At 38.0% G+C, this 14425-nt stretch overlaps 1 protein-coding gene across 1 annotated transcript in view; it reads right to left on the reverse strand.

Annotated features, from left to right (window-relative positions):
* Nucleotides 1-14425, reverse strand: part of PLA2R1 (phospholipase A2 receptor 1) — a 163705-nt gene that overhangs the window by 55989 nt on the left and 93291 nt on the right. The window contains exon 11 of the mRNA XM_069080124.1: nt 2959-3128. Within this exon, the coding sequence (XP_068936225.1) occupies nt 2959-3128 (170 nt within the window). The remainder of the gene's footprint in view (nt 1-2958; nt 3129-14425) is intronic.

The raw sequence follows: 14425 nt of genomic DNA on the forward strand, positions 1-14425 counted from the left end.
ATTTTCTTCCCAGAATGCAGTTAATTTATTTTGACAAGTGTAGTTCTTTATAACAATGCTCCAAAGTATATTAAAATTGGTGCTTTAGTTTTTGTTCAGAGTAAAAATACTTTTAGTCTGCATAAAAAAATTAAAGTTCCCTTTCAAATATATCATTCTTTGTAGTTGAATAATATTGATGCTTTGTATTCCCCCCTTATTTCCTCAGTACATTTCCTCTCTTCAATATAAAATAAGCAACAATAACATGTATAGATTTGTCAAAATAGTTATAAAATGAATGAACTACCCCCAAAATATATGTTAAAATGCCAGCCTACCTCCCAATCCCTTGGTAAGCACCAGTGGTTAGTGAGAGGACTGAGACATAAAAATATATTGAGGAAAAATATATTAATTAAAAAGGGCTCATTTTTTTTCAGTGATTTGCTGTGCTTCTTAATTAGTGGGGTAAAAAGTGACCAATTTCCAGTCTTCTTAGACTAATGACACTATATAGCAGTCTAAATCATCTTTCCCAACACTACCAAATCCTGAATCTAGAAAGAACGTCATAGACCATGTAGTCTAACTCCCTCACAAAATAACTGGGTTGAAATTCTTTAATTGTACACTCAGCTGATTGAACGGTCTTTGATCTTTCCCTCCTTTGTTCCTCCTTTTCCTTGAGGTGCTGGGGGGCCTTTCCACATTTAATAAGATCTTAAAAGACTGAGGAAGTCAGTCTAGGAGTATAGATTAGAATTAGAGAATGTTTTAAAATTGTGCCAACCCACCAGGGTTTCTGAACATCAAGGGCCAGTTCAATACATAGTGATTCTGATGAAAAAGAGTTCCTGACCTTAGAACGTGGGCAGGCGTTGGGGTGTAGAGTCCTAGCTCTGCTTTGGGTTAGCAGTAATTATCCCAACCACTTTGGGCCAGTCACCAAATCCTGCTGATTCTTCCTTCCTTTCTCCCTGCCGTTACCCTACTTCAGATTCCCATTGCTTGTCTGGGTTATATAGTGATATATGTCCCTAACTGCTCATTCCTTCTCTCTCTCCTTTTGATATTTGTCCCTAACTGATCATCCCATCTCTCCTTGTCACACCATCAGCATGTCACTCTTTCTAAAAACCATCCTTCTGGGCTTGTTATTTCTCCAGTCAAAACCCTTCAATGACTGTCTTTCATTTTCATATCAAGTCCAAATGCCTGGAACTTCTTCAATATGGCCTCAGTTTACTTTTCCTGCCCTATTTCCACTACCCACCTACATATACTTTATTCTCTAGCTAAATAAGTCTCCTTATTATGTCCTATACACAGTTCATGAATCCCCCAGCTCCACCTTTGCAAAAACCATTCCTTGGACCCGAAAATACCTTCCTCATATCTCTGCTAGTCAAAAGAATAACTATTTTTTTATGCCTACTTCAAAATCATCCCCTCCATGAAATGATTCCTGATGACAGCTAGGTAGCACATTGAATAGAGCATTGGACTTAGAGCCAGAAAGATATGAGTTCAAATCCTGGTTTAGACATTTAATACCTGTGTGACTCTGGGCAAGTCACTTAAACTTTCTTATCTTCAGTTTCCTCATTTGTAAAATGGGGATGATACTAGTTAATAATGCCCAGGATTGTTCTGAGAATCAAATGAGGTCCTATATGTAAAGCAGTATACAAACCCTACATAAATGCTAGCCAGCTATCATTATTACGACCTTGGAATGACTTACATGAACTGATGCTGAGTGAAGTGAGCAGAACCAGGAGATTATTGTACATATTAACAGCAACATTGTGCAAAGAATAATTTTGATAGACTTAGCTCTTCGCAATGCAAGGATCTAAGACAACTCCAAAAGACTCATGATGGGAAATGCCATCCACATCCAGAGAAAGAACTATTGAGTCTGAATGCAGATCAAAGTATACTATTTGCTCTCTCTTTTTGTTTTGTTTCTTCTTTCTCATGGTTTCTCCCATTGGTTTTAATTCTGCTTCACTACATAACTAATGTGAAAATACGTTTAATATGAATGTATATGTATAGCCTACATCAGATTGTATGCCATATTGGGGAGGGGGAGCGGAAGGAAGGGGAGAAAATTTGGAACTCAAAATCTTATAGAAGTGAATATTGAAAACTATAAAAATTTTTTTAAAAGGAAGCTGCTTTTCACTCTTCTGAATTCTCATGATACTTTTTTTTTTTTTGCTTTTGGAGGGCAATTGGGGTTGTGACTTGCCCAAAGTCACACGGCTAGTTTTTGTGCTAAGTGTCTGAGGCTGGATCTGAACTCAGATCCTCCTGACTCCAGGGCTAGTGCTCTATTCACTGTACCACCTAGCCACCCCCTTATGATACTTTCTTTATACAGCTCATAGCCTTAGGTCCAGACTGCCTTCTGTGATAGCAATATGTGTACATATCTTATTTCCCCTTCACTATATTCATGTAGGTATAGTATCAGCCCGAGCTCCATGAAGACAAGAGAATAGTTTTGATTCATCTCTGCATTTACCAGTGTCTAGCAGAGCACCTTGCACATGGAAAGTTCTCAATAAATAGTTATTAAATGAAATGATCCCCAAATGTCTGTAAAGATAGCAGCCTACCTACCCAACCCTTGGCAAAGACTGGTAGTTAGTGAGTAGATGGAGACATAAAGGTTTTTTTTTTTCTTTTTGGAGGAGGAAAGGTAGGGCAATTGGGGTTAAGTGACTTGCCCAAGGTCACATGGCTAGTTTTTGTGTTAAGTGTCTGAGGCTGGATTTGAACTCAGGTCCTTCTGACTCCAGGGTCAGTGCTCTATTCACTGTGCCACCTAGCTGCCCCCATAAAGAGGTTTTAAGGAAGAGATAAAGGGAGTGACTTGATGCATGGGAGAAATTAGACTAAGAAAGCAAGAGAAGTAGGGAGTTAGTGTGAAGAATATAAGTTTAAGTTGCAGTATATTTTACTCACTTGGTTGATATTTGTTCCAGTTTGTATATTGCACTGGCTCATCCTTTTGCCCTGCTGTTTTCCAAGTATATTCGCCTGTAACATTTTGGTCTTGGAGAGCTATCCAAAAATAACTGTCCTCCGTTTTTACCACACTACTGATCAAACTGGTAATAAAAGCCTGTTCAAACCTTAATAGGGGAAATGGGAAATGATTATATTAAGTTTCTCAGCAATAAAAAATGGCATTAAAACATAATGAGGTGCACAGAATGGTACCAGAGTAAGCAATTCTGGTGAAACACTTAAAATATAGAAGAGGGAAAAAAATCTGAAAACCCTAAACATAAATGCTAAAATGTCGGTCTGATTCCCAGAAATACATCTGAGGAAAAAGATTCTGGTCTTCACTGATTGGGCTCCAATGCTTCCTGCTCGTATTATAATGATTTTAGCCAGGCCCCTTTTGGGGGAAGATGGGGCCAGTGGTGGAGGTTACTGTGCCTGTGGCAGAATCCCTAAGGCATTGTGGTTCTTCCACAAGCCTGGGCCACACACAGAGTCACAGTGCCTGGGGTGAGAGTGGGGAAGGAGGAGTGGGGAGGAGAGAGGAGGGGGATTATTCTCCCCTGAATAAACACATACTAGAAATTCCAGTGTGTTGACATTAAGCTACTTTCCTCATGCAGGGCACAGTGTAGTGTGTATACTTTCTTTTCTTTAAAAAAAGGCATCCATCTTGCCTTACAAGAAAGTAAGGGAGAAAGGGGAAAAGAAAGTGGGGGATATAAGAGAGGGAAGACTGGGGGAAGGGGTAATCAGTATGCTTGCCATTTTGGGATGGGGGTTAGGGGAGAGATGGGGAGAAAATTTAGATCTCAAAATCTTGTGGAAATGAATGTTGAAAACAAAAAAAAAAATAAATAAATTCTGGAAAAAATGCATATAGAGTCAATGACTATTTATACAAAAGTATAGATAACAAGCATGTTTACCTACCAAAGTGTTCACCAGTTAGCTGAGTCCATGGTTTTTGGTTTTGAAATAGCTTCAGATGTGTTCCCTTCCCTAACACAGCTGACTTTATCTAACATGTATGTATGTGTGCGTCTTCCTGAATTTTAATAAATCCACATATATTTTGTGAACCTACATATTGGAATATGAAGATTTTCACTGTGGTTTGTAATGACAAGAATTCACTGAGTTCTACTCACTGTATTTTCTGCTTGTTCTGAGTCGAGACCTGTGATTTTATCATTTTAGGAACTCCTGGTATGGAAACTCCTTCTGCTGCTTCAGATTTACAACTCAGTTGTGACTTACTGTCTTGGAGAGTTACTTGGAACACTGAGAGGTTAAGGGGCTTGTTCATGGTCACACAGTTGTTGTATGCCAGAACTAGGACTTGAACCTAGGTCTTCCTCACACTAAGCCTTTCCCTCCATTCACTACATCATGTTGTCTCCCATAGGTAGAAGTGACTAAATAGCAAACATTATCAAACGTGAGCGCTTACTTATGAAGCCTATAGCTCAGTTTTACTTGCAAATACACTCTAGATCAATGGGGATTTCCCTGGCCAGAGCTACACAGTCACTGATAAGCTGAAGTTTTATAGAACTACCCAGCAAACCTGACAATATAACTCAACAAAGCTTTTTATCTTTTATTTAAAAAATATCTCGGTCTTGTGGCTTTGTAAGACTTGTCTGTTCCAGAGAAGCAATGCGACTGTTCACAAAATGAAGGCAATCTCAGGGAGAGGGGGAATGAAATAGGGCAATATGTGATTTCTTTAGGTTTTCCCCTGAATATTTTGGTAATACTAACCAGGTAACAGCATTTCATGATCTTATGCACCAGCGGTTCTTCTCTTGTAAAGGAAACTGATTTTCATTTGAGTTTGGTGAATATGTTCTGCAGCTATTTTAGCTACTGAGTCCCAAAAGATTATTTTTGATATGAGAAAATTATGTACTTAGGTATTAGTGGTAGCACATTAGGCAAGTTTTTCACAAGGATATAAAATGTGACTGCATGTATTATGACTTATTGTGATTTCCCCTCATTTTCATCAGTTTCTTCTTTCAAAAGTGGAAGGTCCAATGTCTACTTTTCTCTTTGAGACAGATTGTCTCATGACTGTCCCTGACTCAGAGACTGAACTAGGGAGTGAAACAAGATTGTACAGCAAGCCCATGGCATGAGTCAGAGCTCAGATTCATGGCTCTAGAACTGAAGGGACTCCAGAGTTCATCTAGTATAAGACCTGCCCCTCGCCTTCCCTCCTTTTTTATAGATGAAGAAACTGAGGCCTAGAGAGTGAAGTAGGACAAGTTCATACCATACACATAGTAAAAGGCAGAGCTGGGATTTGAACCCAAGTCCCTTGATTTCAAGTCCAGAGGGAAAATTCAACATTCTTTCCAATGCACCATGCTACCTCCCCAATGCCCAAATTAAAGGGTTATCATTTTAATGGTATTATTTATGGATCAGAGGTAATGTGTCTACAGATAGAGCTAACCTCAGGTTCCTAAAAATTTGAGTTCAAGTCTTGCCTCTGATAAAGCAAAGTGAACCTAATCTGTATGACCTGGGCAAGTCACTTAACTTCTCACTGCCTAAGACAACTCTTAAGGAAAATATCAGCTGCAGAGAAGTTGCTAACTTGCATGGGTAGAGGGAGTTTCCTTTTCTAGGAGTTCCCCATACCAGTGAAATCACAGGACTAGTCCCTAACCCTTTACTAATTTTATTTCCTGGCTGCCAATCAAATTATTGGGGAACTATTTAAGCTACTGCAATAACAGTATCCATCAGCTATGGCAATAATGTTCATGATTTTTAAAAAAAAAATCTCATTTTATTTTTGTCCTTTTGTGTCTGTTTCAGCTCTATTTATTATTATCCAGAAATGACAAAGAATTATATTAGTGGAAGGGATATTAGAAATCATCTGCTCTAACTCATCCTACAGATGAGGAAACTGAAGGTCAAAAAAGATACATGATTTGTCATAAGATCATAGACTTTAGGGGTTGTCTAGCCCCCTTTATTACAGATAAAGAAAATGAGAGATTAAGTGAATTGCACAAGGTCATACAGATAGTAAGTGCCAGAGCTGGGGTTTGAAACTTTTGTCCAAATCCTGCACATACTGCCTTATGTTGACCAAGTCTACCCAACTAGTTAAGGTCTCAGCTGGAACTCAGTTTTCCTAGATCCAAGTCCAGCATTTTTTCTTCTATAAAAGTCTGTGGCTTTTTGAATAAGCAATGACCCATTTTATATTGGAAAGAATGGAGTAACTGGATATAAAACCATAAATTAAATCTTAGAGCATTTAAATCAAAGTAGACCTCCAACTTTCTTAGTCCAGATTAAAAAAGATGGCCTTATTAATGAAAAAAAAAGTAGAGTAAACATGTCTCTTCTAAATATATTGTCTAAGAAAATTAGCTCTAGATATTTTAATTGATGAAGTAAAAAAGGAATGAATATTTTATCATATTGCTCTCTATACTTGCTATGGAATTATGACCAAAGAAGTTGTGAAAACTTTTGACTTAAGGAAACAAATTATATGACCTTAAAAGAGACTCTGAAGTTCTATAATTATTCATATGAGGCTATCCCAAAGATTTGATAGAGTTGGCCATTTTGTTTTTACTCCATTCAAAGTGCTATCTGAAATGTTTTTGTCAAGCCTTAAAGATCAAAAATTATCACCTATACCTTCTCTGTTGTTATATATACACTATTATTTTGAACTACATCTTTTGTTTCTCTAAGGAGCCCAATGAGATGATGATTTTTCATTTTATCTACAAAATCTAAGGGATAAAAATTTACAAGGCAGTTTTCCTTGGGAAGGAATTCTGAGGCTCAATCAGAGAAGAATGCATTGCTCCAATCAACTCTAAGGTCAGAAAATGAGAAGGTTTCTTTTTCAGGGAAAGTATTCAAGGAAAACATACTTTGGGTTGTCATCATTTTGAAATTTTAAGTTGTTGCCTAGAGTGACTTATTTTCAACTTCTCATTAAAAAAAAAAAGTCTGAAGGCATCAATATCTCTTGAAAAGACCTGCATGTTTTTCTGTTTTTAAAAATAACTTATAAAATTAAAATAAATAAGGACATTCTGTGATTTCTAAAGCCCAGCATCATGCAAAGAAGCACTTTATTACTTGTATTATCGACTATACAGTGTCCAAAATAAACCAAAGTATTTCTGATCCGTGGAATGAATGTTGCTCAACTTCCTTGCAGTGAAATAATATTTTTTCTTCTATGAACTAAAAAGATACTAGTATGGCAAGAGGAAGAGGTTAAACCTATTAAGGGAACTTTCCCCAATCAATTAAGCAATCATCAAACATAACATACATAGCAGTGTTCCAGGCACTGGGCTAGGCCACTGCCAGAGAACTGATTTATTTCATTATTATTATTTTTTCTTTTAAAGAGTTATCCTGTATGCATGAAGATAAAACTGATCCAAAATCAGTAGAATGTGATTTCTTTTGGACTTCTTTCAAATCCAGTAGCAGGCTGGGACCTATTTTTGAGGATCCTTTATTACTGAACCCCTACATAAAAGAATCCTGTCCCCTTTCTACTCTCTATTGGACAAACAATGGAGGTTACTTTTCTTTTTCATTTTCGAGGGGACCCAAACAAATAATTTCTTCATATTCCCCCACTCCCTCAATACTATTCTGCTTTACTTCCATTTTTCCAAATTATGACCCCAGGTCAATCATTTCAATAATTTCTTCTACTCTGCCTGGAATTCTTGCCTCTTCTGTCTCCCACTGTTCCTTCCCTGATAATCCTCAACCTTTGGTAAATTACAAAATGGTGTCACCTGGATTCAATAGACATTTGTGTATTTAACCTTCCCTGTACTTACACTATTAATTAGAAATCCTCTTACTTGTCTCTAATTAACTATCACACTCCTCACATTGGCTCTTCTAAATACTCTCCCTTCTCCTCAAGCTTCCAACTCAATTCCTTATCACCTTGACCCTCAAAAACTGTTCTTTCCTTTATGTTACTGTGAGGACAAAGACCATGAAACATTAAACTGCTCAACTTGTCTCCTCTACTCTTTAATTCATCCTTTGTTCCTTCCATTTAGCTTTAGAGAAACACATGATCCTGCTGCTTACCAAGGCTAACCCTTAACCTGTATCATAGATTCCTACATCTCGTTTTCTTTATAACCTTTTTCTATCAATCATCCCTTTTCACTAATGAATTCCTTCCCCTCAGTCTACAGACACATTCAAGTCTCCTCCTTAAAACCTCACCTTAATTTTGAAAATCCCACAATTGTCTTCTTTTTCTTGCTGCTAAAAGAGTAAGCTATACTTGCTGCTTCATTTCCTCACCACCCCATTTATCACAAAGTCTTTTTAATTTGTCTTCCATTCCTACCACAGCACTGGAACTGCTCTTTCCAAGATCTTTAATGTCCTCCTTATCCCTCAATCCAGTGGCCGTTCAGTTCTCATACTTCTGCAGCATGTGACACTATCACTATCCTTTTAATACAGCCACCTTGGCTTCTGAAACACTGCACACATAATTCTCCTATTTCTCTTAGTATCCCTTTTTTGATCTTTTTTGGCTCCTCATCCTCTTCTCCCACCTACTAAATCAGAATAGCTTCCAATCATCTTATCCTTATCCTTCTTCTCTCTTTCTACTCTTTCTTTTATTGTCTTTTATTTCCCTAGCTTCAATTATCCTCTCTGTGAAGATGACAAACCGTTCAGAATTTGCTTTCTTCTCTCTCTCTCTCTCTCTCTCTCTCTCTCTCTCTCTCTGTCTCACACACACTCTGTCTCTCTCACATTCTCTGTCTCTCTCTTTTCTCTCCTCTCTCTCTGTCTCTCCTCTCTGTCTCTCTCTCCCTCACATTCTCTGTCTCTCTCTTCTCTCTGTCTCTCTCTTCTCTCTGTCTCTGTCTCTCTCTCTCACACACACAGACACAATTAGAGCTGCTAGATATAGTTTTAACTTGCCCTAATAATAATTTCCTTTTTCAAAAGGTGAAGGAAATGATAAGGGGAACTTCTATTTTGAACCTGATGCTGAGCCACAAAAAGGAAGTTAATTGTCTAAGTGGAAATGATCAAGTGGCCACTCTGTCTTGGGATTCAAGAGAGGAGAGGAAAGCCGATATAATCGGAATGTCCCTCTAGGTTTTAGGAGGGTAGATTTCTAAGGGTTCAGAGAAGAGAAGAAGAATCCCAGAGCTTAAAATTCTATAGGAGATGTTGGAACAGTTTCATAAGGAATGTACCAACCAGATGATGCTTTCACAGTATCCCTCACTTCTAACCATACCACTGCACTCTAATGTATTCCCTCTAGTTCCAGTTTCCTTTCTTCTTACCTGGACTACTGTCAATCCCCTAACAGGTTTTCCTCTCTTAACTGGTCTAACCACTTTCTAATCCATCCTTCCTAACACTGATCAATACTCTTTTTTTTTTTTTGCTTTTTGGAGGGCAATTGAGGTTAAGTAACTTGCTCAAGGTTGCACGGCTCATTTTTTTATGTTAAGTATCTGAGGCCGGAACTGAACTCGGGTCCTCCCGACTCTGGGGCCAGCACTTTACCCACTGCGCCACCTAGCCGCCCCAAATACTCTTTCTAAAACAACAATGTCCTCCTGTTTCTCCCCTTACTCAGGAGCCTTTAGTAGTTCCACCTTGTCTACTGGATTTGTTGTTCAAAACCTCAAAATGATCTGGTTTCAACTTTCCAGCTTTATCTCATTGCTCCTCTTTCCATGCTCTCCATTCTAATCAAGCTGCACTCTTCTCTTCCTCCAATCTTATTCTGTCCCCTTCCATGTCTATAGCATCAGTATTATTCTCCATGCCAAGATGGAGAAGAGTTTTCTACTCTATCTCCCTTTATTTAAGTTTGTTGGTTTCAAGTTCCAACTGACATTTTACTTGTCTAATTCAGATAAAAAAGACCCCTACTTCTTCTAATTCTCCTTTTATTTGGTCTAATCCTTGGGACTTATCCCATCTTTCCTTGTATCCTTCATTATTTGTATATGTCCTCTCCTCCCCCCAATAAGCTGTAAACTTGTCAAAAGCAGAATCTGTATTTTATCTCACAAAGCTCTTCCTGATAACCCCAGTTATTAGTGCTAGGTGATGAAGTAGAGAGAGCTCTGGACTTGGAATCAGGAAGAACTGAGTTCAAATACGTCCTTAGACACTTATGAGTTTTATGACCCTTGGAAAGTGACTTAACATTTCTGTGTTTCAGTTCCTTATCTGTAAAATGGGAATATGAATAGTACCCAACTCCCAGGGTTGTTTAGATGACAAAATGAGATATTTGTAAAATGTTTTACAAACTTTAAGTTGCTATGTAAAGATAGCTTTTATTTATTTAGCTATTTGTTGTTTATCCATCCTTATACATGTTTTATTCTCCCTTATAAAATGTTAGCTGTTCAAAGGAAGGACCACATTTTTTACATTTTTGTGCATTTTTTACTTTTATATCCCCAGAACCAAACATTCTGCCTTGTACACAATGGGCACTTAATAAGCGTTTTTTTCAGTGGAATTGAATTAAAATCTGTATTCCCAGACTTAGCACAAATTCCTAGCAATGAATACATGTTTACTGACTACTGACCTCTGAATCTAGTGGAATTCTGAAGCTGTGGCTGTTATGTTTGATGTGGTATTAGAAGACAAGTATGCATTAGAGGAAATATCCTGAAATGGGTGTGAGGGGAAGAAAAAAAAAGTGACTGGACAAAGAAATCAAATATAAAGCTAAGATTAACTGATGTGTTACAAGATCATTTCTATCCGTTGCTAAAAAGCTGCAGAGAATCAAATGTCATGTGGATTTTCGGTTGCCCAGTATTTCATGGCAGACTGATTCAATATGTAGCTGTACATGCAATTTGATAATCAGCCATGGCAACCTTGGAGCTCACATGAGTACTCCTGCTTTTGTGGACTCTCTATAAGCAGAACATCAAAGCCTGAAAGATGTGTGTCACCAGTTTGTATAAAGGAGTAATTCTGTTACTCAGGATTAGGACTCCATATTCCTTTCCTTCTTTTCTTGAACAAAGGGTTAAAGGAAAAAAAAACAAACCAGGACTAAGAGTTGTCCAGATAACAAAAGAACTAAGTAATTTGGAGCAGGTGGTTCTAATTGTGCCCATCCAACCTGCCACTCACTTGTGCAGAAGGGTGGAAAATCCATTAGTAACTGAGCTAGGGTATGCTAGAGAGAGACAGGAGTGACCCTACCTCACTCAGGAAATCTGTAATAGGTAAAAATGATTGTCAAAAGCACTGTTGGACAACTCCTCAGAATCAGTGTTAAAAGAGACCTGAAAGGGCATCTAGACAAAACTTATCATTTTACAGAGGAGGAAACTGAGGCCCAGAGAGATGAATTTGCTCAAAGTCATGGAGGGGGTTGTCTAGTTCTGGGGAACCCCTGAGTGGAGCCTTCATTTTCTAACTCTTTTCTTAATATAAAGTTGCTATTAAAAACATAAGACTCAAAGACCTACTGGCATTTCAATTCTGCTGCTACATATTCTTGTTTTATGACCTAGAGGCAGCTGGGTGTGATGGAAAGAAGATACACTAGGAGTCAGGAGAACCTGGGTTCTAAATCTGCCACTGCCACTGACTGACTGTGTGACCCTCAGAAAGTTAACCTCCCTGGCTTTTAACCCCCACAATTTCCTCATCTATAAAATGAGAGGTATAGATTTGGTAATCAAAATCAGGCCTAGAGATGGCTGGCCCTCAAAACAAACTCTCAAGTAAAGTGAGCACAAAATTAAGAAATTTTGTTCCACTCATGTAACACCTCTTTGACAAGTTTTAAAGATATCAACATACTAAAATGATTCTGACACTTCGAAAGGTAGCTTGGTGTAGCAGTTCAAGAGCTAGCCTTAGGGGCCAGCAAGACCTGGGTTCATACTGGCTCACACATACAGGCTGTGTGGTTCCAGCACTCAACCTCTCAGTACCCTACCTTTTCAGTCATTTTTCAGTCTTGTTTGAATCTTTGTGACCCCATTTGGGGTTTTCTTAGCAAAGATACTGTTGTGGTTTGCCATTTCCTTCTCTATTTCATTTTATAGATAAGGAAACTGAGGCAGAGTTAAGTGACTTGCCCAGGGTCACACAATTAATAAGTGTCTGAGGCTGGATTTGAGCTCAGAAAGATGACTCTTCCTGACTTCAGGCCTGGCACTCTGTGTACTATGGTGCCACCTAACTGCTCTAAGCAATTCTCTAAGGCTACATACATTTGCAGGGAAGATGTCAACCTGTACTGATAGAGGGAGTTTTCTCTTGAGAGTTCTCTAGATCAAAGAAATCACAAGTCTATCCCTAGCCTTGTCCTGATATTTTACGACATCTTCATGCTGCTCCTACTGGTTTTTAGAGAATGAAGACTTTTAGCTCCACCAGAATGTACAACAGCCCTAGGTAGGTGTTTTTATTTTCCACATTTACAAGTTGACAGAACTAAGGCAGACAGAAATCAAGTGACTTGATCAAATTCACACAGTGTTATTATTATCCACATTTACAAGATGAGGAAACTGAGGCATACAGAAATCAAGTGACTTGCCCAGGTTCACATAACTAGTAAGTGTCTGAGGTCAAATTTGAACTAAGGTCATCCTAAAACTCCTGGCCCAGTGCAATATCCTCTTCACCACTTGGCTGCTGAAATCCACAATTGTCCTAAAGAGTTATTTGATGGGGATGATCAGAATATTGACTTTCGGGGCAATCTTCAGTATCTGAGTCCAGATTTGAACTCAGGTTATCCTAACTCCAGGCAAAATGCTTTATCCACTGTGCCATTTAACTAACCCTACGCCCTGACTAGAAATTTTAGGGAAGGTGCTGACCAGTATTAGTGGAGGGAGTTTCCTCTCCTGGAAGTTCTCTATAAATATAATCACAGGTCCAGTCCTTGTCCTTCAGTTATCTTCATATGACTGAGCTGCATTGTCACCCCAGTGAGGTAGTAAGCCTTACCAGAGAAGGACTATGTTGTTAATTTTATTTCTATCTCCCATCATGCTTGACACAGTGCTTCACTTATAGAGGATTCTTTATGACTATTTAAGTGTTAATGTTCCCTTCTTTTTGGTCAAAGAAAACAGCTTTTTTTTAAAAATAAAAAATAGTATTCATTCTTCACTTCTAGGAGAAGAGAATCAAAGTGTAACTACTAAAAGAGTAACTTTGTAGGTTGGGTTCCTTGACTAGTTCAAAAGTATGTGGGAAAATGAAATATGTATAATTTTTGCACTTGGCCAATTTGTTTTGCTTGACTATACATATCTCCTACTAGAATTTTTTTTTTATCTTTTTACGTTTTCAATGGGTGTGGGGAGGGAAAAGAGGATGTAAGAGGAAAGAAAATCAATTTTTCTTAATTGAAAAAATTATTTTTTTTTAAAGTTGGGAATTGTGGAGCATAGGAAGTCTTCCCACAACTTATGCAAGTGAGATAAATAAGCAAGTAGAATTTGCCAGACAAAATCATCCTGGGTTACTATGTTGCCTGATGTCAAAAGTTGGAATGGTGCCATGATTTTGTATTGGCCCCATTCTAGTGGTGTTCCTTGTGAAAGCTTTTAGTGTTCAGTCTTTTAAGCCCTTCCCCTTTATCCTAATCACTACTCCCCTTAAGCATTTAGGAAAAGGACAACCATGTCTACAGCTATCATGCTCTTAATGTTATTTGTCATATATTAAAATGTTCTCATTTGTTAGGAGGTATACAGGAAGAATAAAGGGCACCCTTTCTCCTTCAATGTCAGGAAGATACTTTTCCCTGGGAAAGACTAGAAGTAAGTTATAGTAGACACTTAAGAGGTGACTGGGAGGCATTTGAGTATTTCCATATTAGTCATGATTTCCTTTTGCTATTCCAACACTTTTTAAAAAAAGAATATGATTAAAATCAAGAATAATGTTATACTTAATGGAGAATAATTTTTAAATTGCATATTTGTTTTACACAAGCAAGTAATTAGGTAATGAAATCCAAAATTCGGCTGAATTTATTATCAGGGTTGGAAAGAATAATATTAAGACTCTGTAAAATACCTAATAAATCTTTATGGAATGTTAAGAGACTGAAATATTAAAATATTTGCATTAGCATTTGTTACTATAAAATCAATTTGGGAATAGCCTTTTTATGATTTTAGCTAATCTCAGCCAAAGAAATTGATACTGTGGTGCAAAACAAGTATTTGTTTTTCATCAAGAGTGGATCATAAAGCAGCTGGAGCAGCTGGAACAGCTGGAGCTGATCTCTTGCAGTAGCAAAGGCTCTCTCTGTCTCTCTGTCCCTCCCTCTCCCTCCCCCTCCCCTCCCCCCCCTCTCTCTCTCTCTCTCTCTCTCTCTCTCTCTCTCTCTCTCTCTCTC

Source organism: Petaurus breviceps, unplaced genomic scaffold, assembly GCF_028583685.1.
Source record: "Petaurus breviceps papuanus isolate PSGF00001 unplaced genomic scaffold, PetGlider_PUasm1.0 91133, whole genome shotgun sequence".
NCBI classification, from domain to species: Eukaryota; Metazoa; Chordata; class Mammalia; order Diprotodontia; family Petauridae; genus Petaurus; species Petaurus breviceps.